Genomic DNA, 27,284 nt, shown 5'->3' on the forward strand with positions numbered 1-27,284 from the left:
ATTAAAACTTGGTGATTTTTTGGACACATTTCTTATCATCATGTCACAGAGGGAAGATTGGAGGCTTGTGTCATAAAACGAAATAAATCAAAATCGATTCATGTTTTTAAATGAATGTAGATTAGAGGATGATATGTACCTCATTATTGTAAAAATTGCCAGTCTTTATAAAATAAATTTTACTTCTTTTGAAGTCTTAAAAGTCACTGCCAGTAGGGTCAGACTCCACTTATCCACCAGCGACCATATGTGCACAAGTAAAGTGCATGAAAGTAAAAGAAGAAAAGTACGATAATTAATCCCCTGTGCGTGATAATCAAAGATTTGCATGAAAAAGGAGTGTGAACTTATCATCAAACAAATGAAATTACAGGGAATTAACTATGTAGGGGTGCAGTTTAAGTTGTTTTAAGGCATTTTTTTCTTGGGTTTACAAGAGATATTTGCAAGTCTCTATCTTTTAAGGTAAACTCAGATAAAATCTTTAGCTTTTGGATGAAAGAGAGGCCATTCATGCAAAAGACTCGACCTTAATATCCAGTCAAAAGAATAATCAAACGAAGTCTTAACATCTGATAAAACAACTAGAAAATATTGTTATGTGGAATAAAACCAGAGACATAGAGTCGTTTCATGTAATGAAAACAACTTTTATTCATCAAAGTTTTTTATAATACTTGAAAAAATTCAAAAGAAAGGTGCTGTGCTTATGAGTGTGAATTTGGGGATAATTGAGAATTTTGTACAGTAACAAAAATTACAGGGAAAATACAGTAGAGTAACTGAAAATATTGACAGAAGTATTACATTAAAAAAAAGTTAGTCTTACTTATAGTGCTTCATATGGAACATTCGGCAAGGTGCGAATTTAAACATTATTATAAACGTTTTTTCATCAAAATTTAAAACAAAACACATGTTAGAATGCTGAAATTGTACCTAGTTTAGCGATCCATTCGCTTTGTAGTAATTAAAATAAATGAAAATATTTTAACTTTTTTCTCACAAAAAATATGAAGTTTAAATTTAAACTGCCTCCACTTTCAGACTGTAAGTTCTTTTTCTCAAATCACATCACACAGAAAATTGTTCGCGGAGTGAAGTATTACATAATTTGAAGTGCTTTTCTTGCTGTCAATAACAGCTGATTCTAATCTACCTATATTCATCCTCTAGAAACAGCACTTTTTAACTAAAGTTGAGGGTTCAAACCTCTAGAATCCAATGTCCTCAGAAACTTTTTTCAGGGATACACAGAAAAAGTTACAACTGGTGAGGTGAAAAATTTCATAATTTTTTTGGATATCAGTTACTCACGATCAAGTCAATCGACAATTATCAAGAATGAAATTAACAGGAGATAATTTTAGTCTTAGAGGTAAAAACAACATGCAAGTTAAGTACTTGATGCAAAGTAATCAAGTAAAAAACTACAAACTTATTAACATTGAGGAAGAGAGTGCTTCCAGAGGCGGAGATAATGAGCTAAATAATTGAGATCATATCAAAAATTTTTCATATTTTTTCTTTTTCAAAAAACTCATTGTAGTATTGCGAAGTTACAGATCATCCACTAATACTTTCTTTGCTCTCTCATAAAACAAACTAATTGTGAGTTCAGTTTGCTCCGGGATCCCTCTCATTTTCAAGCTGTATTCTCAAAATGTTCCGCGTATTATAGCAGAATCAATAGCAATGGTTAGAGTGAGTGTCTCTATTGCGATGTTTCAAAATATCCGCTCCTATTCTATTTTTTTGAGTAGAAAAGAGCCAAGTTTATAGCTTCAAATACAGAATATTCTGTTTACGGAGACAAAACATCAAGAAAGTTTTTAGAAAATTACATTAGAAAGTTACATTGACCGGTTTTTCAAAGAAAAAATAAAGTATTAGGAGATCTGCAATGTCACAAATGCCGATACGTGTTAAGCACTTTGGCTATGCATAAATGCATTAATACAAGATGTCTACCTACATTTAATACGTTCAGTGGGACTTTTTGGCAGCAATGCACCTCACAATTGTCTGACAAAATTAAAATATGAACAGACATTTTGCAAGAGTGTGATATTTTTAAGTGTATTTTAATTCAGATATTATTTATGCAACAAAAGAATACTGTGCGATTTTTGGTGTCCAACCAAATAGGGGTATTAGAAGTGGCATGATACAAAGCTATCGAGTCCTTGAAATTTCTTTTACTGAAATTTTCATTTTAAACTAGGGACAGCTCATTTTTGACTGTAAGGGTCGGAAACAAAAGAGGAAAACATTTCAAGATAAGAAGCTAGTTTCTCATCTTGTGAAGTATTAGAAATACTTATTTTACCCGATTATCATGGTAAAGTGATTTACAGCGATTAGGAAAAATAATTATTCAGGCACTTGCCTCTCCTCTCAGGAAAGAAGATTACCCAAAAGTCTTGTTAGGTTTTATCTGGGAATTGCCTATTATTTTGAGCGTACTATTAAATACTTCTCTATTATTTACAAAAAAGGACAAAAATTATTTACAAGTACAAAGGGTCAACTGTGCACAACACAAAAATCAAATTAGATAATACATTTTAACCGAGACAGCTAAGAATAGTGAGGGAAGAATGAAATATTTCACGGTGGAGGGTGCAGAGGCAATGGAAAGTTAGAAAGGGTTACTTCCGCGAAGGCCTGCTTCCAGCCCTTTTTTTGGGGCGTTGGGTTTGGTTCCATTAAAGGTCAACTTAATGCCCTCTACTTGCACAAAAAAGAACGACACCCCTTGCAAAGTATTTCTCCAATCACTAGAGAGTACACTCCGTTGAATTCTTGAGTTCAAAATCTTTAACACAGCTTTACAATGATGACTCTCCTAAAAATTTCCTATCTATGCACAAAGTTCTTCTTTTTCCATCAAGATTCCAATTATTGCTATTTCTCCTTTATTTTTGGATAGTCTTTGCTCGTCACATTCATCACAATTTATCTTATGATTTTGAATTTGAGAGCCAAACATTGAAGTTCATTTCCGTGTTATGAGCAGTTGACCCTTTGCTGGTATGAAACACAGCCAAAAGTACCAAAGATTACCTAAAGACTTCCTCAAAATTAAAGTCAGCACACACTGGAATTCCACGTCAAAGCTGAGAAAATTTTGCACAAAATTAACTTATCTATGCGGGAAACGCTGTTACACAGACAGCAAATAAAGAAGGTATTATGAGTTACACTAAAGATTTACTAAAAAAACGCACCGATAATTCACCAAATGGAACACAACTCCAATAACGCAATGAAACTAACTTTTAAGCATGATGAAAAAAACATTTTTCCTTGCTCTCAGCTTAAACCATAAAAAATAACTATTTGCATATACAAAATGCATGAATGGAACTCAATTAATGAAATCGAACTACACTCGAGAAAGCAATCTGTTGATTCGCTTCTCCTGTGATTGTGGGGATAGTCATCGGATATCACAAATTTTGCTGCCGGTGAATCACTTGCGTTTCACATGATTGTCTTTGCAGAGTCCCAGATTATGGAGCACGGAAAGAGCAAAAAACAAAACGAAACGGGATCTGTTATAATTCTTGATTTCAAAATTTAGCACTAATGGACCTACAGCCTTTTTGAAAACAACGACTAGTAACAGAATCTTATTTCAGCAATTTAAGCTGATAGAAAGGCAAAATGTTAAAAGATCCATTCAACGGATCATTCCGTTAACTATGCTTTTAGAAAGAATAGGTTCCTATTAATAATAGATGTAAAAATATGTCACTTGGACGGAACTTAGTATTTAGCTCTAATTTATGAGCTGAATTCATCTAAACACAATTATGTGGTGCAAGCAACTCACACATTGATGGAGGATATCCTCAAAATTCTAATCCATATTTTGATGACCATTGTTACTGTAAAGATAGCAGTAAACTTTTGATATCACAAATTTTGCTAGAAACCACAAAAGGGCCTTAGCTATTCAGCCGTTGCAAAGTTAAAGCAGCACTGCTGAGGAGTGAAAATACTGTTGACAAAGCACATGATTTTCGAGACACTTTGATCATACTCATGATAAAGGGTTAAGACTTTTTGTTTGGTGATATTTCCATTGTGAATTGAAAAGCTCTCACAAGTAACATAGAATGTTTTTTGAAAGATCTGTAAATTAAATTGGATCTACAAATTTTTTGATTTGTATTATTATTAACTTTTAATATCCATGGCTAAAGCAGAAAAGACATATCTCAATTGCAACGTTTAAAAATCTCTTAATATGTTTAATATGCCCCATGAAAAACTAATCAAAATGTGCTTTTTTTGCAATTTTGTATGATTTTTTAGAATGAGTGAAGAAGTTCACTGAAAATTAAAATTAAAACTGTTCCTTGACTTCCCTTTACAAAATTAAAACACCAGCAAAGACTTATAATGTAGCACTCTGAGATACGCATTCTCCAACTTAGGTAATGGATATTTTGTGATAAAAAGACTCACCATGAGCTGAGATTTAAAAAAATCAAGGTATCATCAAAGCTTCAAGTTTTGAGTGCTTTTAAAAACCTGAAGAAAATTACATTTTCTGATTATTCTCTCATTCTTAAATTTGGCTAAGTTGCAAACAAAAACGCAACCATATCCATAATGCAGACAGGCCAGGAACTGTACTCTGATTTAGAAACCGATTTCTTCCTGTGAATAAAATCAAGCGTTGTCTCCTGAGCAGCTCTTGAATCTCTGATTGGAATAATATGGCTAAAGTTCACCTGTGGAAAAATGAAAAAAACATTTCAATTTAAATAAATAAAATAACTAAATGGAATGGGAATCGCAAAACCTGAAAAACTCAAACTTTCTTCACTTAATTCTTCATCAATAATAAGTCATTCGGAGTCGTGCTATCACTTTTGAAGAGGAAGGCCAGCGGACCATCCAAAATGACGTATGGATAAAGAAATAAGTGCGGAAAGTTTGAGTTTCCAACATTTTAAACGTGTCATACCTGAGATCGAACTTTTTGATTGAACCAGACTGTAAGCAAGGCTCGCCCGCAAAAGTTGAGCGTTTAATCCTCTAAACTGAAACTTTGCTTCCACAAACATAATGGTTCCATTAATATGGTAACTTCACATATATGATCGATATAAGTCTTTTTATCAGAGCATGGAAAGATCACACAGCAACACACACAAAGATCACAAAATGAGATGCTAAGAACCAATTTCGTCAACAGTACATGTTTAAACATATTGAGGCTAGGAGGCACAGTTTCTCAGGAAAGTGAAAAGCTCAGAACAGGATCAGGAATTCTCAGGAAAGTTTCCATTTTGGCTCTCAAAAGTGTGAATAATTACAACATTAAGTGCAGGAGTGTGCATGAGTTCATTATATCTGGTTGGGGTTATTTTAGTCTCAAGCCAAGGCCCACCTCAATATAAATCAATGGCTAAAGGAGGAAAATGCATACTACTGATTGCATTATCGCAAATCACTGCAGATGTTTTAATCTGTCAAAGAGTTTTTTTAAAAATCAAAACATTATTTCTTGAGATTTTTTTGAGGATTATTTTCACTCATTTAAAAATATTCACGGGGAGTCTCAAAGAGTTAGATTCCTTTCATAAAATTAAAACATAATCGGAGATTTCAAAATGCTGAACTGAAGATAAGCATTTTCCAACTTTAACAATTGTAATTTTGATGTAAAGAAGCACAATGTGAAACTTACCAATCCGTCCGTGAGAGGCGCAGTTGGAGTAACACAGGAATCAAAGTGTGTTCGATGCATGACAAGCCCTGCCTGTGGCGCACCATCATTTTTAATTGTGACTAGAGATACAATGTGCAGATCCGGCTGGAACGGGTGGTCCGCTAGGCTGATCTGCTGGCTGATTGCTACAGCCGAATTTGAATTCCATATTAGTTTGGTCGCCGGGTATAGTAATGAGGTAAGGGCAGCGTAAGCTGCTAGTGATAGTGCACCATGGCTTTCTGCTGGCCGCCTCTGTAAAGTGAAAAATAAATTAATGATAAAAAAGTCTTCATGAACTTATGGTAACGAGTGTTTTACCCGCTCAAATGGTCCTTGAGGTTCTAATCTCAATTTCAAACACTTGCTTGATCTAATGAAATTGAATGCTTTTGCAGGCTTCTGAGAGTTACGAGTATTTTTCATCAATTTTTTTTGGTCCAAGCCAAGCAGTTTTCAATGTAAAAAAAATTATTACATCTCTACAACCCTTACATAAATGAAGTTTTGGTACACTGTGAGTAAAGTAGTTGGTAATCACGCCTTAATTTACTACTATCTGATAAGTCGCTTCCACCTTAATTTTCATTTTTAAAATTATTTTTAAGCTAAAATTGAGAAAGATTAGAAAATTGAATTATACATAATAATTAATAGCAAAAAATTGAGATTGCTTTGCCCTTCAACATTGTTGAGATCTTTGATAGAATGACATCAAATTACATTATGTACGCAATGACGTTCAGCATCGTTTCGGAATTTTACAAGGAAAATTGGCTGATCAACGGTAAGTATCAATAAAAATTCATACTGATGCATATTATAGCTCAGATACTTACATGACACGCGAGATCTATTTGTTCAACAAGCAGTCTGTACAAGCTAATAGTTGGAACGTTATCAGTTACACCTTGTCCCAGCCCCAGATTATCGTCCTGCATAAGACGTCTGTCTTGCATAACCTATACAGGAAGAGAATGACATTTAGGATCTGACAACAGAGGGTGGTACATCAAGGAAAGGCTCCAGAAAAGCTGAGTTACAAGAATAAAAAACAGAGCCCGAAGATATTAGAGTGAGCTGATCTACACTTAAAAAAATTACTCATTCATCACCAATCAAGACTCTCAAAGCTCAAGTTACCGAATGGGCCTGTTGCAAACGTTTGCTAGAGCAAAATTAAGGGTTGTTATTCATAGAAAATGTCTCAAAAGTCACAATGAGCGTATTAGCAAAGTCTAAAATGCACTCCTTACTTCACAATTTGCATAGAAAATTTGCGTTTCTTCCAGCTTCCCGCTTCAAAAACGATACCACGGCACAGGCGAACATTTCGTTAGAGGAGTCATTCCATCCAACCCTTGCTCACAAGGATACTACGCAATATTCAACACAGCCGACGCCAATCCGCCAAAAAACATGTGATGGGACTCTGATTCTAACCACCTGATAACAATCAGCGTGTTTACATTCACATTTTTCTCACGTTGAAAGATATCTGCCTTGATTGACCTCGTGCTCTCTTCAACTTGCAAGGGAAAGCGTCGGTCATGTAGAGCAGGGATTGAATGGAACGACTTCTCTAACGAAATCTTCACCTGTGCCGTAGTATCCTTTTTGAAGCGGAAAGCTTAAAAAAATGTAAATTTCTTGCGCAAATGGTAAAGTTAAGGGTGCGTTTCAAAGTTTGCCAATGCGCTCGTCGAGATTTTTGAAACATCATCTATAAGAAACAACTCTTATTTTTGCTCTAGCAAAAGTTTGCAACAGGCCTATTCATCATCTAACTCAACAGACTCAAGCTTGAGAGACTCAATACCACTGCCTTGCCAGTAACGTTGCTGATCTAGGTTTTACTGGCCGATGTCCATCATATATTGCAAGACCAATATGTGTACATTAGTCACTGCGTATATTATTGAGATCCACTTTCCTGTCCAAACAAGACATTTTATTTTTATTTATTTTATTGATTTTGTATAAATTGGTAAAATTAAACGATACTAATTTTCATGTTACAGGTCAAGTGAATACTCAATTTATTGTGCAAAATTTTACCTCCAATTGTCCTTCTTTCAAGGACGCAGCACCTAAAGGTTGAGCTGACAGTAGAGTTAACCTCAAACGATTGTCCTCAATATAAGCAGCACTTGCCATCGGGTAATAGTTGGCCTGAAGAGGAAGCTTTTGGAATCGTTGCCGTTTCACCATCTGCAACAAACATCTCAATGACTTCGACTGCCTCAATGAATGTAATTTCACTCTGTGAATAATTTCCTTTTCAGCTGAAGCTAGAGTAGTGGTTTTGTTTAATACAATATATTAAACAATTTTGAAAGAAAATTATAAGAATTATTAATTTTTAAGAGAAAATGTCAAACTACGAACGTGTTTGTATACCTGTACACTTGGGTTATTCACATTCCCTAAGAAGCATGAAAGCAACACAATTTTATGTTCAAAAACATTCTGTGCCCTCGAAGAGCCAGAACGTTTTTCAGCTTTAATAAACAATTTTTAAGGTATTGACAAGCTAATCAGAAATTATGTAATTTTAGCATTTCTTATCTTTATTTTTATTGGAATTTGCCTTATGATTACCTGCAAGCCATTCAGATCCGTGTAATATGTATCATCATTCTGGATATTTGTTGATATCAGCATCGCGTACTCTGAGTTGCTTGCTTTCAAGTCTATGATGTTCTGGATGCCAATGAACATTTCATCAGGTCCTGGTGAAAATAAAAAGAAGCAAATTAAAATGGAGTTTTATTAAGTCAGGGTTGCCACAAAATTTAGAAAATGAAATTTCCTGACATTTCCCTGATACATTTGAGTAAAATTTCCTCACAATTGAAGATAAGTCATAGCGCCAAGAAGACATAATTTGAAATAGTTTCCAAGCAAAATTTGTTGTTCTGAACATCAAATCTATTCGAGAAAGCTAACAGAGGCACGAGGGGATTAACAATTTTTCCCTGACACTTTCGTCATTTTCCATGACATTTCCAGGTTTTCACTGACTTTTCAGAATTTCCTGTCATTTCCCGGTATTCCCTGACTGTGGCAACCCTGTTAAGTCCGCAGAAGAATATTCAAGGCTCCTATAAATTAGATCTACTGGCAAACTATAAGGATTGGAGAAAATTAATGGTGTTTCATCCAGAAATATCAGTTACCTGGAATCACAAGTTTTTTGGAATTTTTGCGACGAGAATTAAGATGCAAGTTGACAAAGAAAACTATTTCTTAACATTACGAGTTTTCTTGAGATTAATATGCTGTTTAGTATTTCATTTCCTCTTCTTCAGATTATTATCATCCAAAATCTCACTGAAGATTTGAGCACAGCTCTTAGTTAACCAGAAATTTCATGATATATATTTTTGGATTTTAAAACATTACCTAGGAAATGATAAATTTCAATCGTGTGGACCATTCGTTGTTCTAGATATAGATGGACTTGAGATAGAACGGGACCTTCCACAACAATTATTACAGGTCGATGGACCATTACTGTTGAAGCCTCACCATCAGGCAAAAACAAATACGCACCGCTCCGCTCTTGTCCTAGTCTTGCACGGTACCTGCAGGTGAAGAAAAATGGGGATAAATTTAATTAAAATAGCTACGGCAGTAAAAAACTGTTGAAGAGTTGCAGACAGCCTGCTTTAAGTCGGAAAAATGTATTTCAATCTGTGACTTTATCATTGCAAGACAGCGATTCTAATTAATTGAGGTATGCTTATAAACCAATCGTTTTATTTTTAAGGAAAATATCATGGAATGGAATTTTTTGGTTTTCCATATGAAATCCTTTCAGCATTTTGAGAGAAGTGACTTTGAAAGTTTGAAATAGCACAGGAAAAGATTTGGGGCAAAAATAAGTTTGGATAAGTGCAGTCCTTTGAAGAAATCATATGGTTAGTGGAGCTATTGATAAATTGGACTTTGAAGTAATTTGTGGCCACTTTCCTACATCATTTAACGACAAATTTGAATGATATTCTTCTGGTAACCTGGAACTTTTTTTAAAAAATTCAAATTTTTATGATGACTCTTAAATGAAAGGTGAAACAAGCATCAAGGCATTGATAATTGGAAAGCAGACTTCTACATTTCGATGAACTGAAGTTTTTCAAGATCAGAAAAGTTGGTTCTCAAGGTTAAGCACATGGTTTCCTGGTTACAATATTAACGCAAATGAGAAAAATCAACTCTTTTGGGGAAGCTTTTGAGACCCTTAATAAACGATTGAATGAATCTAAAAAACTGTATAATGACCTTAAATTGTACCAAGTTTGAATCTGTGAAGGAAAGAGTGAATAAATTCCCTTACTTGATAAAGTTCAAATGAATTGGCATGGTGATTTTCTTGTTTTTCAGTGTTATAGCTTTCAAAAATCCATCACTGGAAAATGCTACTGCAATGTTGTCGTTTTGGATTAGGAACTCTTTGCCTGTGTCATGCTCATCAACTAAGTTCATGAAGTGGATCACTTTTTCGATGTCCGTGTTTTTGTTGTAGACCTTCAAACGCGCTTTCTTGGCACTGTAAAGATAAAGACAAAAAAATATAGACTGGTGGATAAAAACCTTTAAATTATACACAGAGGACAATAATTATGTAAGAAGGGAGTCAGTTCATATTACAGGGGTACAATCACATTTTTTCTGGTGTGTTTCAAATAGTTAGCAGCAGACAACATTAGTGCATGAACAGTCATATTCACTCCGTTCATTTTCATTATCTGTTTTCTTTTATCTTTTAATTTCTGAAAGTTCAAAGGGAATGTAAGTAATTCCCTTAAATATTTCAGATCACATTGATTGACTTAAAAAAAGGACAATTTTTGAGGCAGTTTCTTCCCCGCATTTTTTTGAGAACATCAATGTTGAATGTTGCTGAAAAAAACAGACAGTGATAGTTGATGACAACTTACTTCTGAATTTCAGCTGTCATTACAAGATACGTCTTCAGCTCCAAAGCATCGATTTCAGCGACAAAGAATACTTCATAGCATTGTGCTAGTAAAATACCAGATCGGCAAATAAGGTTTATTTGGTAGTTGACTTCAGTTCCAACAGAATCAACAATCTGCAAAACATAATAAGAAATTGAGTACAGAAATTATGAAGATATGTTATTGAAGAAGTCATTCTAGGATTTGGAAGGGTACATTTTCTTCGTTTTTCTTGAATTATAAATTATCAAATCTTTTTTATGGTATTTTACTGATTAGTTCACAGCAAACACAAATATTTTCGACCTGAGAATGTCAAAAATGTCTCTTGATCAACTGTTTTGAGCAACTGATACTCCCCTAACCTCTAAGATTAGAGTTAAAATTGAACTGATATTTTTATTAAAGGCCCAAGTGCCAAAATCCAAGTCTCGTAAAATTGGGAGAAAGTGTACTATTTGGTGTCCATTCAATCTTTTGAGCCCAGTTTCAATAAGTATTCTTCGGATGTATACATTTTTTAGACTTACAAGATTTAGCGCACGCCAAATGGTACAGTTTTCCCCTTTGATCTCAAAGCTTGTATTTTGACTTTTGAGCCCTTCAGAAAAATATCACTTCATTTATGGTGATTAATTATTCTTATGCAATTAAATAATCCACTGAAATAGAAAATATCTGGAGAGAGCCTTGTTAATTGCCCTCAATTTTGAGGCAAAGAATCCATAAGAGAATTTAACTGGCCGAGATGGAAAGAGAGTAAAAGTCATAAATACTAAAAGAACAACTTAATTTGGGGAAAAGGCTGCAAATAAAGAAAAAGGAATAAACAAAACCCGGAACGTTTCAAAATAATAACAATTTCATTATCAACCGGAAAATAAATTAAAAACAAAAACGAGCCGTCGCTCCGCTGTAATTGCGAGACCGAGACTCTCGAATCCGACTGTAATTGCGAGACCGAGAGTCTCGGTCTCGCAATTACAGCGGAGCGACGGCTCGTTTTTGTTTTTAATTTATTTTCCGGTTGATAATGAAATTGTTATTATTTTGAAACGTTCCGGGTTTTGTTTATTCCTTTTTCTTTATTTGCAGCCTTTTCCCCAAATTAAGTTGTTCTTTTATTATGTGTATTTTGGCTGATTAAGTTGTTTCTCAGTCATAAATACTTTTAAAAAGAACAGAGAGAACTAGTGAAGAGAAAAACATGAAAAAGAGATGTGACATGCTTACTTTTATAACTGGAGAGGACACTCTCAATGAGATAAGCTCTTTTCGTCTCCTTGAGAGTGAGTTGAATAAAACAATTCGCTGAATATTGTTGTCTCTTGATAGATAAATAACGAAACGATCTGATAGACTAGATGAGGTTTTACGCGAATCGTCCAAGTTGAAAAATATCGTTTCCGAGTTCAGCAAATGGTCTGTGGAGACTTTTTCATTCGTGAGAAGTAAGTACGCTGATTTTTGGATAACATTCTTACACATGTTCATGGCTCGAACCATCCTGAAATAAATGATGTAAGAAAATTAATTAATAATAAAGTATAAAGTATCCCGAAAATTCAAAACTTTTTCATGATTATCTAAATTATACATGATTTAACGCCAGTAGAAACTGTTTGGCTACTTTGAGAGGAAATTGCAGACGCAAGGCTCGGAGAAGCAGAATAATAAACCGAACTTACTTGTCTGCATAGTCAATGACGACATAATCTTTGGCAGTGCCTGTGATACCATCATGGTGTTGGAACAGGCTCAAACTGCTGCGTGCCTGAGACAACTGTTCCATCATCTTCAGTCCGGATTGCAGAAGCCAATCAGTTTTTTCAGGAGCTGATTTTGAAAACATCTTCCACGCTAGAGTGAAAATCATATCTGCAGACCTGGAATAAGGAATGATGACTATTTACACTCAAATTATCTTGTATTTCTGGAGCTGTACATAAGTTTCAAGAAAAATTAAAAGACACTTAAAAAAAAATTGCAATGGGGTTCAATCACCATTAGGCCAATAGTTTGACATGTGGACTAAATTTTCAATTTTTTCCCCTTTGTCTCATCTAAAATCTCATCTTATTTCAAATCTTGTTTTGCCTTGTGTATGTATCCTTTTACTAATATAAGGGCGTTTTCCCATAGGGGTGTTCCAACGAATTCTTGCCGGAGCGCTATCGGTATCGTCTCTTACCGAAACTGGTGGCAGTACAGACAGTGGCGGTGACATCATTAACAGCCGCCCTTATCGGAGTTCTGAGAGCTCGCACTCGATGCATTGTTGCCCCATGTGTCGATTTGGCAGAATGCCTGGCCCGGCGGCACATGAAATAGATGTACAAATGGCAACAGCTTATTTTTGGCAGCTCCAAAAACTCAGATCCCTATCGGTAAGAGCGCTCATATCGTAACTTTTTCTTAACGGAATTGTTTCAGTAGCTTACCGACAACCGATAGAACAGCCCTATTTTCCCATGTCATATTCCCAAAACTCTTACATTTTTTTTAGTAACACTTTACATGCATTATTTCATCAGATCAGTGATGATTACCACTTAATTACCTAAGGTATGTGACAAGCTCACGTTCCATTCTCTTGTAAAAGGGACGAGATGTGTAATAACCGCTCCAATAATGATCATCTCTGTCAGCATACGTGAAGAAGTCTCCAGAGAGACTGGGAAAACTGCTTGTGGCTTTCTCCTGCCTGATGGCGTCAAAATAATCTAACAAGGTGCCAAACTGAATCTGAAAAAAGAAAAAAAAAATTAAAATAGACCAAAAGTAGAAAGGGAAACATTTTCTGGAGCATAACTTTGTCTACAAACTGATTGCAGTGTGAAGCATGTGTTCTTAAGAAAAATTGTTGATGATTTTGCCAATATGCATTAAATTCAAAATAAAATGATTTTCTCTTTGGGAAATTACTTCAAATTTTGAAGATGCAAAATTTATTCAATTTTACGGCGATTGTGGTCCAACTTATTCAAGGATTTTAGAAGATTTAAAGAGAGTGTTTGTATTTTTACCACAAAGACCATTTTTGACTTATACATTCGTTGACATTATTAGTAGGATTCGAGCAAGTCAACAACAAATAATGCAACGCTGAAACTGGAAAATGTAAAAACACTATTCAAATAAGTTTTACTTCAACAGAAAACTGATGTATCATAGTTTTTGTTTTAATATTTTTACTAGCATAAGATTTTACAGTGTTGCAGAATTCTAAAATCAAATAATTTAATAATGGTAGGGAAAATTATTTAACAATGTTGGTGTAAAAAAAAATCAGTTTCAGAACTTTAGAGATACGGTAACTTACCTCTACATTTAGGCTTGGATTTGAATTGAGGTAGTCAAACATTTTCTGATAATTGGTGTACTGGACATCCCATTCTTTGCTTGTGTCATATCGAAAATCGTCTCCTAACGGAGCGAGCACAACCCTTGTAGAATACAATTCTGCTTTTTTTCGATATTGATCTAGTAGCAACTCAGACCTATCAAAGAGGACAAAATTTTTATGTGAAAAATCAAAGAGAGAGAGATAGAGAGAAAAAATGAAACACTGCATATTTTGGCAGGTTTTATAAAAATCAGAGCACTTAATTTAACTTGTCAAAAAAAACACAAACCTGTAAGCAAGATTGTTGTCGTTTATTGCCTGCGGCTGGATATTCCATGGGCAGTAAACTCCTAGACCTGGGAGTCGTCGAAAATCAAACTGACAACATACTTTGGGATCTGGTCCGCAAGTGTGAGGTACATCATAACTGTAAAATGGCATCATATGAGTAAGGAGACCAGTTGTCTCTGTATTGTCTGAAAAAAGAGGGTAAAAACATTTTCAATTACCAGACTTGCATATTTGATCAGTCAATCTTGGCGGGAAAAATAACAATTTAAATAGAACGGTTCTGAGTCTGGGTTGGGTAAAACTTGAGTACACTTTATCAGACTAATCCTAGAGTATTATGAAAGCTAACTGCATACTTGAATTTTAAAATTAAAGACTGATTTCAAATGGATTTAAAAGTGCTCACAGTTAATACCACACTGCTTGTAAAATTGATTACTGCTTGCATGGACACATTAACAAATATTACAGTAATGAGCTAATAAATTAAAAAAGAATTAATCGACTTTTCCTGATTGTAATTATTTTTGTTAGCTTAAAAAGCCTTTTCCGTTATTGACACACATACTGTTACATTGATATAACGCCAAAAATTTCAAAGGAATAATTATTAAATTGGTGACAAAATAAATTCAGTTCCTGATCAGAGAAGATGCTATGAAATAACTAAATATAAACAGGAGAGGAAAAGACAATTATGTATTCTTATTCATACCCCATGCTTGGGTCCAACGAAATTCCAGGGATTTGTACTTGGCAAGATATTTTTTGACAATATAGTGAGTTCTTTGAATGAGGACACCTTCAAGGAACATTTTCTTCAACAAAAATGGCTGGGTAGGACTATGACCAAACGGATCAATTTGCCAACTGGTTCTGAGGCAAAAGAAAAGAAAAATTAACAGATGTTTTCGAAAGAAAAATAATAAAATACAAACAAATCAAAGATAAGTTTTCCTCCGTAGCAGTTCAAGTATTAGCACAGCTAGTCAGGAGGCGATGCTCTCATCGCTTGCTCTATAATATGTACTTGCTTCCTGGGCATTCCTTCTACTTACGTCTCACTTTGAGAGAATTTGAGGGTTCTAAAAATTTAAAAAAACAACTGTCCCTTGATGCCATTTGACTCTTTTGAAAATACTGGAAAAATTCAATTACTGGATAAATTATTGTTTTTCATTACCATCACAAATAATTGGTGAAACAATTTGAAGAGGCATTGCTAAGCTTTTTGATGCTACAAGTGATGAATTTCAGCTGTGTTGAAAAATGGACCGCGTTAAACAGAAAGGAACCAAGCCACATCAGCTATTGCCAAATTCAATTGGGCAATTTCATTTTTTACATGAAAACGGTTGTGCGGATTTTTGTGCAAATTTCAGTGAATTTTTTCCATAATACAAAACAAATTCCCTAAAATTTTCAAAGGAATCTGCGCAGACGTTCTCTCGTAAAAAATGAAATCTCCCTGTTAAATTTGGCAACAGCTGATGTGGCTTGGTTCCTTTCTGTTTAACTTGGTCCAAATATGGAATGTATACGTGGTAATATATCCCTGACCACTTTAGGGTCTGATACCTCTCAAGCGTTACGCGATACTCTTGGGATTTTAATGATTGGTCGGTAATTTTGGCAAGGAAAGGGAGATTGACCGAGTTGTGATCTACTTACTTTGAGGTGTAATTCAAGTTGTCATGGAGCCATTGATGGCCATGAGTCAACTGCTGGAGAGTGGAATAGTAGTGAGAATTGGCTTCGTCGTTCATTACCCATCCTCCCGTCACAATTTCTAGCTGGCGGTTTCGAAGCAATCTGAAAGCATAACCCTTCATTATGATCATGCTGAATGGAAATACGCGGATGAAAAGAGCAGTTTTTAGAAACCATGTTGAGAATGATGCTAAGTCGAAAAGTGCCCTTAGCCCTTAGGACCATGGAAACCACAGCTTATTTTATTCTAAGATATTTTAAATGAGACCATTTGGGCAGACCATTTTAAAAGCTAGAAAAGGCAACAAGGAAAAAAAAAGCAAAGTAAAAAAACAGAAAATACGGTAGAACATAATTTGTGCTTTGCCTTTAACAGTCTACACCTTACAGAAAGCTGGAGCTTAGAATATTATTTACATCATTTTTAGCTAATTTTGAAGTATTCACTTATTTCGTGGTAGACTGCAGCCAACAAAATTTTTGCCGAGACATGCATTAATGTTTGATTCAAGTAGCAAAAAACATCAAGTTAAACTAACGGATTCATTAGCTACGTTTATGCGAGGCTCGAAACCGGGGTTTCACGAAACCCGAGTTTGTAATGCAAGTTTCCTCCGTCGGGTTTATGCGGGCGCTGTAACCCGACTTTCGCGGGAAATCAAACTTTCCGATTTTGGCGCTGTTTATGCGCATATTTTCGATTGAACTTGAATTTCATGTTGGCGCCATTTTCACAAGCTATACTTCATTTTTCCACTATGAATTGATTCAATAAATTATTAGGTATTACTCTTTTATCCTGTGTATGTTCAATTTTTCCACAATATATAAGCGGAGGCTTCATCTTCACTAGAAAAGCTTTTACTGACTTTCTGAGCAACAGTTGGAAAAATGACAGTAGATGTTTAATCATTTAGTTCATCTTTAAAATTGAATGAATACCTAATCTCAACAACCCTCCAAATCATGCTCGAGCTTATATTCTGAGTTCAGAAAAGTTGCCATAGGTAATTTTTAGTGATGTTAAAAATAATTATGGCAGGCGCAGAAATTCATCATGTTGTTGATTGAGCTTCTAATGATCTTACAATAGGTAGATATAGGCATTGAAAGTGTAGGAGTGCTAATCCAGTAAAGCACCGCACCTTCACTCCATGCTGTTGTAAAGATTGTATGTCTGCCATTATTGTAGTGAAACAAATAAAGAATCGGGATATACTTATGGGAATTCCTCCTTCAAGATATGATCAAAATAAGCAGATATTGATAGGTCAACAATGTATCGCTGAAGCAGAAGCGTCTAAATCCTCTTGAGGCAACGGACGGTGACAATCTCAACAAACTGGTGACGCTTCACAAATTTTGAATTTCCACATTCCCAGAGACACGCGCTGAAATCCTGTTTCTCACCCCTCTTTCCGACTGCTCTCCGAGTCCATGAGCAAGACAGGAAGAAAATAGGCAAGCTACCTACCACTGTTTGCCTACCTATGTGTGTTTTTCTTAAACTTGATTTTCAAAGGTGACTCATGTAAAGAGCAACTGACAAACAAGATTTCAGAACCGGCCATTGCATTTCACTAACCTAAGACACAAACCCAACCTTACCATTGATATTCTTTCGCTTAGACTGTATATTATTCTCCCACTGAGATTCGATATGAACTCAATTCAAAAATCCTTCTGAATTTAATTATTCAGGTAGATTGGAATCTGGAGCTCTCAGTCTATCTGTAAAGCGCATTTACTAACATTCACTGCTGTCACAAGATATTTTTGCACAGGCAGAGCCACTTTCCACAGTTGATGCATCTCTAACGCCAAAGCTCAATTATGACAAGTGGTTCAACGACCAAAAATTGTTACACGCCTCACTAAAAACCTTATTCTTATCTCAAATTGAAAATCTTGGATCACAGAGCACTCACCGAAGAATCTCCTTCCTTCTGCATCAGTATGAGAAGAGTGACGATACTTTGGAGCAATAACTTTGAACTAGTTTCAATAAATGATGGCTTCAGAATTTGAGTCATCATTTACTAGAGATTGGATCAAAGAAATAAGTCAGCAGGTCACGGTTGTGGCTGGAGTCACACTTCCAGTAGGACAACCAGGAAATAGATACATGGATAACACACAAATTCAAGAGCTACACAGCTCTGATTGGATCAGATTTTAGATTTAATCGGTAGATTGAAATGAAAAAATTCGGTGCACTACTTAAAGGGAAGCAGGGTGCCTTATCTTGAAATCCTAGGCAAATCGTGTGGATACGGTAAAAAAGTTCTCCGCAGATGATGAACTGGTAGGTAAGGCTATTACTCAATTGTAGCCTGTAAAGCTCTTTGCTTGCTTTGCTTCTGTGGTCATAAAATGTTGATTAGAGTTGCAAGAATTATCTGAAAAAGCAGTAATAAGCCTGGATTCCATCTGACACTAAACACCTTCACTAGAAAATAACGTCCTACGTTTAGCTAAATAAGGATAAATAAGCCACATTTAACTGAAGGAATCACGTAAAAGTGCTGAAGCAACAATTAAAGTAAAATTATTATTGTAAAAATGTTAAATAATGGCAAAATTAAAGCTAAATCGTGAGATAAGCACCAGTTGTTTACGAACGTTATGATAATAAATCCGCCATATTGCCGATCGCGCACCTGAAAATCGCATTTGAAGTCGAATTTCAACTAATTTCAACCTCCGGTTCGTTTATGCGGAGTGCGAAAACCTAGTCTTTAGTGTAAAATAAGGTTTCAAACACAAATTTCGGAAACCTACATTTCGTTAGTTCCGTATCGTTTATGCCGTGATTTGAACCTTGGTTTCAAACTCAGGTTTCGATTGAAGTTAGGTTAAGAGGCTCGCATAAACATAGCTATTGCGTTCAGAGGGTTAATTTCAAACATGAAGCAGGCTGCCTTTTTGGAATTCTATGTACGGGCGAAACATACATAATGCTTGTTTCCATATTCTGAACTTCTGATTGGCTAGAAAAAAAAGCCCTTTAGTAAATGAATGATTAGTAGAAGAGAGGATACACTTAATCATTTTTTATCTTGATTTCTGATTACAGGATTGAATACATGCACATCAAATACTGCAAAGGGATGATAGTGACACTGGTTTGTTTGTCCAGGAGAGTAGCGAATGAGAGGGAAAGGCTAAACTTCTGGTTTCCACCTCTGTGTTATAGGTTATGGGACCTGTTCTTAGACAATAAAAAAATGAGTGTTGTGCTGAAAGGTAAGCTTTTTCTTTTTATTAATCTTGGACATTTTTTAATGTAACCGTAAAAAAGGCAAGAAGATTCATCATAGCAACACATGCATTGGATATGAGGAGAATCTAGCGAGTTCATGAGAACTTCCTCGGGAGGTTTGATACCCATTTGAGGTAATAATGCCGTAAGAAACAGTAACATGCATATCATGAAAAGATAAGAATAAAATGAATAGTGAAAAATGTCAATTACGTTTGCACACTGATTTTCGTTTCTTCCGATATTTGATTCCACCAAAGCGAAAAGAACGAAATTTCTGCCCAAATAAACTTACGCCGAGGGTCTTCCTTCAACTTTACCACCATATTATCGAGAATATTCTTTGTATGATGTTTGAAATACTCTTCAAAAGTCATTTTCCACCCTGAAAATTAATGCAACATAAGTATGAAGACTCAGGAGGCAGCAATTATCAATGAAAAACAGAAAACAATTTTCTTTTGTAGTTTCTATTTTACCTTGAAAAATCTACATACTAAGCGAGATGAATTTCAGGAAATCCAAGTCAATTAAACGATCTATGATGCTTTGCAAGATTACTTAAACAGGATTTGAACGCTTCAAGTTAAAATTATCCGCAGACTTTCACCATGAGTGCGCTTCCTACCTGTAACATGCTTAGTTGGTGGTTTACAATTACAGTAAGACCTCGAATTATCGGATCGCGATTTAACGGATCGATCCTCCGGTCCCTTCAGCAGGACCGACTAATGCAATTTAGCGAATTCCGCGATTTAGCGGATTCGGCCTCCAGTCCCGTGAAATCCGAAAAATCGAGGTCTTACTGTAGTTCTCCGCTGGTTAGCTGGTCACAATGATAGTTATGACTTGGCTTAACCGACAAAAAACCTTCACTGTGACTCGTTTGACAGTGAATGTGTGGCAAGGGACCGCTCCTTGGGATATGGGTCACATACTGGCCGAGAGGAGATCTCCTGGTCTTGTACAATTATTGTTCACAGTGATGGGCTGACCCTCAAATAATATTTAATATCTGCACATTTTTTGTAAAAAACATTTACAGCACTAAATTTTTTTTTAAAAAAAAATAATTTAGCACTGCAAAACTTTTAACTGTTTTTATTAGTCAGTTTTTTATTGAGTTATAAAAACCGTGATACCTGGGTCGTTGTGGGAGTGAGGCATGACAAACACTTTGAGTTTATTTTCTGGTGTCCACCGGTGGGGTTGGGCCAAGACGTTCCAACCCTGCTTCCAAGCTCCTCCATCGGTGTTGTCAAACTTCATTTCATGATACATTTTCAGCATCTGACGGAAACAGTGAAAATGGATGATGAGACATTTGATGATTCAAAGAAACCAACAGAGCTTCAAAATTTCGTTAAAAATTGAAATTACTCTAGAAATATATAAGGCTCATGAAGTAATTAATTTGTGCATACATTTTTAAGTGTTCTTGAGCTCTCTCCTTTCTTCACACGACAGTATGACTGCAACACAGCTGGCTTTTATCTCCCTGAAATTGTAAAAACCTTGCCGTTTTCTTATATTTTCCCAAGGTCTACAAATGAAGAATCGTGAGCAAATGAATAACAAAATAGTGCATCTCAGTGGTAACTCCACATCATCGGGAGAAGTTTTGAAACTCTACTGCTGCAATTCCACAGTGCTCAATTTTTCACAGCTAAGAGGAACCAGGTTTTATGGAAATTTTAGAACTTTACATGTTTCAAAATTCCTATCCACTATTATGCAAAATATTTGTCCCTGTATACGGGCTTGATTCTCTGTTTTCCTTATACGTTGCTTCATTCACTATATTTTATGATAATTTTTTTTTAGAATTAAAAATCCTGCATTTATAAAAAATTTGGATTGCTTTAGAAACCAAGCAAAAAAATGTCTCATATTAAAAAATATGGTAAATGATTGAGCATTATATGTGTGGAGATACTCACATTAATATCATGACGAGGAGTTTCATTGAAAAATGAACATTTCATTGGTTCCATAACATCACTGCTAACAATATGCGGCTTTATCTGTAAAAAATTAAGAGAATGAAGATGAATTAATAATGCTTAAGGACATTTGTACATAATATGTTGGCAACACAAGAGCTTTCCAGCAAACATGACCAAGGGATGAGCGTACTGTCAGGTACCATCATAAACTTATGAAAAAAAAATATCCTAAATGAATATGGATTTGATTTCTTGTCGATTAAAATTGAAGTATGTTACAACTGGCTCTGGTGCTTAAGAAAACCAAACTACATTCAAACTATGAAAACAGTCTAAGACGACATGAGATAACCAACTCCTTCTTTCCTCCTGCTGCACTTTCCCTCTTTTGGAAAAAAGAAGTCAAAGTCCTCGGCGACCTTTCATCTTGGATTTTTCTCTTGATCAGGTTGGAGCACCAGAGATAGACTCTGCTATTATCAATCATTTGATAATTTTCTGTGCTGGCAAAACTATTCCGGTATGCATTGTTCTTTTGATTTTCAATTAATATCAAGGAAATTATTAATGGTTTTAGAGGCAGTTGATGGACATTTTTTAAAAATAAAACGAAATTATGAATCAAATTTACCGATTGGAAACGAGGAGGAATAAAAATGTCAGGATTTTCGACAGGCTCAGCATTCGGTAGCTGAAATCAGAGATTAATGACACAATAATGATTGACTCGAATATTTGAAGATATAATAGATAATAATGAAATGGGCCACCGCACAAGGTATGAATTAAAGCATTACGCAATATATTCCCCTTTCTAAATTTCAAGAGGAAAACGAATCACTCATTCGGAGGTTAGAAAATCAACTCCTAAACAAAATATAAGTGTTTACAATTAATATTGTGACAAAAATATAAATCACATCATTTGTGAAATCTGACTTCCATATGATCTGCGCTAAAAATATTTGTTGATATAGCTTTTAGGAGCCTTTTTCAAACTTCTTGAAGTCCCCTTGTGTGAATTATTTTCTACTTAAAATTTTAAAGAGAAAACATGTGATATTTCTGTTTAGTTCAGACCTTGTCTGGTGGCCTATTAATTCATCAAGATGACGGAGGACTTTTCACAGCTAAAACTCTCAGAAATTGAGAAGTCTATCTTTACAGATTTTTCAAGAGTGCATTTTTTAAACGAAGATGATAGTTTAACTTTTTTTTCTTTTTTTTTTCTTTGGCTTAGAAGCTTGAGCGTGATGTATTGAGAATACATGCAGTATACATGCGTAGGTTTTAATAAGTTAATTTTGCATATTAGTTTTGCTTTTTATCGTAACAATGAGACCGATTATTGTATAATAGATACAAATTTTTAAGAGCAGCCCAAGACAATGATAACAGTGGAAAAACAAGGATGAAAAAACGGGAGACAAGGCTAAAAATACACAATTTATGTACCCGAGACGTTTCGACTCAAAACTGAGTCATTTTCAGTCGGAAACAATAAAATTGGGGAGAACTGGGTTCGATCATTTTCGGTCATTGGTGCTGGCATCGATGTGCCTCGTTTGTTATCAATTTTCTCTTTCAGATCCCGGCTGCCACCATGTAGGGCTCAGGTTTTTATCGTTTTTTCTTTTAAATTTTATTGTTTCCGACTGAAAATGACTCAGTTTTGAGTCGAAACGTTTCGGGTTCATAAATTGTGTATTTTTAGCCTTGTTTCCTGTTTTTTCATCCTTGTTTTTCCACTGTTATTGTATAATTGTGTACTATGGACGATCTAGGGCATTATGAAGACAAGGATATACAAAGATGGTACAACTACAAAACCCTGTGCTTCAGTTAGTGATATTACAGATTTCCTATTTCTTTTTTTACCTACTTTTCAAGTCTTAAAAAATTGACGGATGATTGTCATTCCAAAAAAACAACTGAGGAGAGTTCCAAAAGAAGGATCCAAAATACTGCCGTGTTAGAAAAGAGAGTTTGGGCCAGACGTTGCCATACTTCCTTCAATTGAAACAAATATATTTGCAAGGAAAATTGCAATATTTTCTTTTCAAAAATTTCAGACAATTTTGTATTCTAAAACATCGAAAAATTTCAAGGGAAAATATGCTCAACTTTCTTCATAAATACATGTTCTATTCGGGGAAATTTGATATCTCTGAATGCTTATAAGTACAGCGTTCTTTCTTATTGCGGCAAAATGTTCCAGGTGTGCTCGCTGCTCCAAGCAGCAGCTATCTGAACTAACTGCCCAGATTAGTTCGGAGAAATGAGCTCACCCATGTTTTCAGGGATCTCTTTTAGTGACCCTCCTCAATTGTGATACTTCTCTGACCTAATACCCTAAGTAATACTCTTTTGAGAGAATTTTTTGAAAATCTTACACAGAAGAGTATGATAATTTAATAATCAAAATAAAGGTAGAATTTTAAATGTAAGAGGAATACCGGATCTTTGATGCCGAGAGTTGAGTCAGTAATCGTGTAGAGCACAATAAGAGAGTAGCAGAGACAACCAGTAATTATCAGAGTCATTGAGAGCACCGCTATCCTTGCTTTTATTTTCATCTCTGCGGAGGCAGTGCTGGAGAAACCAAGTAGTTTACAGGCTTACATGCTCAGCTTATCAGAGCAAAGCTTGTCTGGAACAGAAGAGTCGCAGTAGGTATCAAACCATCTTAGAATTTCAAGCACTCGGCCGGTCCCACAATTGATTTTTTTCCATTGGGCAAAAACCTGAAAACAGAATATTAGCTGGCAAAAGGACTACCGACGTAACACCGAGAATTTCAGCGCCAGCTGAATTTCCATAAAATTGAATATGATATTCCTGGTGACCTTCTAAGCGCAATAAGCTTCTGAAATCGAACTTAATGCCAGTCTGCAGGCCGATTATTGAAATTGATAGACAAAGCCACAGACAAAGAAGACAAAAGAGATATGGAGGGGTCCTATTGGTGGAGGCGGATGATTGCAATAGACAAACGAGGTAGGTAGTAGACTAACTAACAGCAACCCACAAGAGACCCGATAGTTAGTCCATCACTTCCTCCCTTAGTCTATTGGAACCACCCGTTTCAACCAATAGGATCGCTCCATTCTCCCTATGTCTATTGCTTCATCTGTCAATTTCAATAATCAGCATGCTGGCAAAAAAAAAGGGCTGAGAAGTGAACTTTTCTGCCCTCTACCAGACAATTTTAGATGAAAATGTGGGGTCATCGGAATCATTGTTATGTACAGACTCTACTCACGATCTCATTAGTTCTGTGAATGTGTTTGACAAATAATATTCTGAAATACTGAAGTGGGTTCCTTTCTTTCCCAAAATTGAGCTCTTCATGGCAGAGGCCAGAGATGTACAAAGATACTGCTTAGTACAAGTCACGCAAAGATAAACAAGGTTGCCCAGAAAAGAATTAAATACAGGACATAATGAGTTCAAATTTAATCCTAAAGTGCCTCTTCTGCAAATTATATTGGACAGCATGAAACTGAAGTGGGTGAGATGTCACTCTCTTCGTGACGGAATGCTGGAATGACCCATTGAGGAAGAGAAAAATCAAACAAATAGTTGTTCACCTGTGATTTTATTTGGGTAACGACCCTTAGGTGCCGGCTTTTCGACGTGGACGAAACAGCATTCCAAGAAATTCACTGATAAACAGCGAAGGCACACCTGCAAATTGATAAAGGGAGAATCCAACTTGAAACTGTTATCATTTCTAGTCGCATTTCGTTGCGATGGATTCGAATTGTATTATTAGAAATGCAACTGACCAGGACGTTTCTGCGTCACGAAAAATTCGATGCACTATGCGGTAAAAACTGTTTACGTATTAGGAAGCTAATTTTTTGTAGAAAAGTGCCAAAGTGGAGATAACGATTTGTATTTGTTTACACAGTTTTGAGGTTAAAAATTCAGAGCGATGGATGATGGAAAGGAGGGGGGACGGGCGGGAAAATAGATTTTCTTTTTGCCGCTTAATTTGAAAAAGGAGCGGGAGATTTAAAAATGCGGGCTTGCCTCCAGTTTGCCGACAGCGGTTTCGCGCGACGGAGACCCATTATCACGTAAGAGGAGAAGAAACCGCGCTATTTACTTCGGTTTGCAATATCATAGGTGGCTTATAACGGCTATAAATCCTAAGATTCTTGAGATATTAACATATTCTCCAATATTTAAGTGGTAAAATTTTAAAATATGTGAAGTTTTATCAGGTCCTACATTTCTCAACGGCAAGAAAAATCCCTATTGGGTGATATCAGTAAATCATGATACACTGGTAACATCACTGGTAGGTATACCATAAGTAAAACGCTTACCAAGCGGCAAATGCCTATCCTGTCAACGAAAGACGGAATCGCCTACTAATTTGAAATTTCTCCCACCATCGTTTGTTTGTATTCTCGCTCAATTCAAAAATCCAGTTATGCAGGGAACCGAGTTGTTAACATTTACTAGGAAAATACAACAATACAAACAACTGAACCAAGTCTTGCAACGAGGAACCATTATACATTAAAGCACTCATCTACTAATGGAAATTAATGGCATCATATAAGTTGTTTCTCACATGAGCCCGCTGACGGTGTAAGTCAATCACATTACTCGGTTTGCGACGTCGCAGACTTCCTGTCATACTTTATTTTTTAAACGGAAAACGACTCAACGGCAATTCTTTAAAACTGCCGTGATTTTTCTTCTCTTTGCGAAGAAAATTCTGCAAAAACCTCAAGGAATGATGTCGATTTGCTCTCCTTTAAAAAAATTACTTTGAGGCGGAGATTTTCAGACACCGCAAACGAGATATTTGATTGCGGACTTACGCCTTCGATATGTTGAGAGGCAGGCGAGCGTACATCGCCCATCAATTGCCGAGAAAAGCGAACGTTTCGAAGAACGAGTGTTTGAAGATTTGTCGCGGCCTATAATGCTTACCAAATCACTGTGCATCCTAACATCGCACTACTCATTTTTTTTTTGAACGTTCTGTTGGATCCTTGTTGAATGTCAGTTTGATTCACTGAATTATAATCTGCACCCTGCGCGACATTTTTTATAGTGATTTTGGAAGGTTGGACAGTTTTTTTTCCCTCTTTGTTAATATCATAGCAAAGCAAAGAAATGGAAAAGAAGGAGAGAAAAAAGAAAAAGAAGAAGTAGCAGAAGGAACCACGATCGATAATTCTATCTCGACTTAAAGATTTTGACCTCTGAAATCTATACAGGAGGCGTTATTGAAGTTATTTTAGACAATGGCACGATGACTCTTTTTTACAATACCTACCCAATATAATGCGGGGTATTTCAATGAGTTTTTTCCCCTCTTTTTTTATCCTCTGGGTTCTCAAAGAGAACAGATTCGCACAAAAAATAACCCTCTTAAGTGATCGAAAGAACGGGAAATAACCGTTGCAAGACTCCATAAGAGCAGGTCGCGACGATAGTATATTGATACATGGGTATTGTTATGTTTAACCCCCAGGATGCAACTATTCGGGCTTCGTGGATGTCCGTGTTGCATACATGTAAAAAAGAAGGCGTTTTGACTGCCCATGATCTTCCCGCTCAACCCGCGGCCCGCGGCTCGGCGCACAGAGGATCGAGCCAATTAGAGAGGTCGGACATGAAATTTTTTACTAAAACTACAAATTTTGATTTTTAATTCGTCATATTTTAAATTTTAAGGGATGTTTCAAGATGAAAATATCCCGAAAAAATCAATGGAACCACTTTTAGAACCTCAAAGTTTTGTATAAACGGAGTTATAAGATTTTAAAGTTCCCAAATGTTGTCCGACCTCTCCCCTTGACTTGATTACCGTGCGGCGCGTCACCAACGGCGGACTTTACTTTTACCACGAGGATCAAAAATGACAGAGCGCTTTCAGTTCTTCTTTTATACAGGGTGTCTCACGAAAAACGAGCCACCTTGAATATCTGCCGAACGCGTCGGAATTTCGACAAACGGTAAAAGACGTGTTCATTTATATCGAGGGGGACACCTTTTGGCGTATTTGACATTT

The 27,284-nt window shown here is 35.8% G+C and overlaps 2 protein-coding genes across 4 annotated transcripts; one reads left to right on the plus strand and one right to left on the minus strand.

The window, feature by feature from the left end:
• Window positions 1-629: 629 nt before the first annotated feature.
• alpha-Man-IIa (alpha-mannosidase 2) lies at window positions 630-25,171 on the minus strand. Of its 3 annotated transcripts, none has more exons than XM_019062032.2 (21): window positions 24,838-25,171; window positions 23,704-23,897; window positions 21,879-21,938; window positions 21,242-21,325; window positions 20,444-20,591; window positions 19,515-19,686; window positions 16,001-16,141; window positions 15,045-15,205; window positions 14,328-14,514; window positions 14,015-14,192; window positions 13,253-13,437; window positions 12,381-12,578; window positions 11,926-12,199; window positions 10,672-10,826; window positions 10,068-10,280; window positions 9,134-9,315; window positions 8,330-8,460; window positions 7,787-7,939; window positions 6,568-6,690; window positions 5,708-5,983; window positions 630-4,745 (listed from the first exon to the last, which is right to left on the minus strand). In XM_019062032.2, exons 2-21 carry the CDS (start codon window positions 23,821-23,823, stop codon window positions 4,590-4,592), a joined length of 3,297 nt encoding a protein of 1,098 aa, XP_018917577.2. In that variant the 5' UTR covers window positions 23,824-23,897; window positions 24,838-25,171; the 3' UTR covers window positions 630-4,589. The 3 variants fall into 3 exon arrangements, with proteins under 3 accessions (XP_018917577.2, XP_018917576.2, XP_072161687.1); XM_019062031.2 differs by having other exon boundaries at window positions 23,704-23,991; XM_072305586.1 differs by lacking the exons at window positions 20,444-20,591; window positions 21,242-21,325; window positions 21,879-21,938; window positions 23,704-23,897; window positions 24,838-25,171 and having other exon boundaries at window positions 19,597-19,671.
• Window positions 12,585-21,228, plus strand: LOC109044340 (uncharacterized). The gene is made up of 3 exons (XM_019062033.2): window positions 12,585-13,079; window positions 19,116-19,285; window positions 20,843-21,228. The coding sequence occupies exons 1-3, from the start codon at window positions 13,024-13,026 to the stop codon at window positions 21,064-21,066; spliced, it is 450 nt and encodes a 149-aa protein (XP_018917578.2). The 5' UTR covers window positions 12,585-13,023; the 3' UTR covers window positions 21,067-21,228.
• Window positions 25,172-27,284: the final 2,113 nt, after the last annotated feature.

The sequence above is a fragment of the Bemisia tabaci genome, chromosome 10 (genome assembly GCF_918797505.1).
Source record: "Bemisia tabaci chromosome 10, PGI_BMITA_v3".
Lineage (NCBI taxonomy): Eukaryota > Metazoa > Arthropoda > Insecta > Hemiptera > Aleyrodidae > Bemisia > Bemisia tabaci.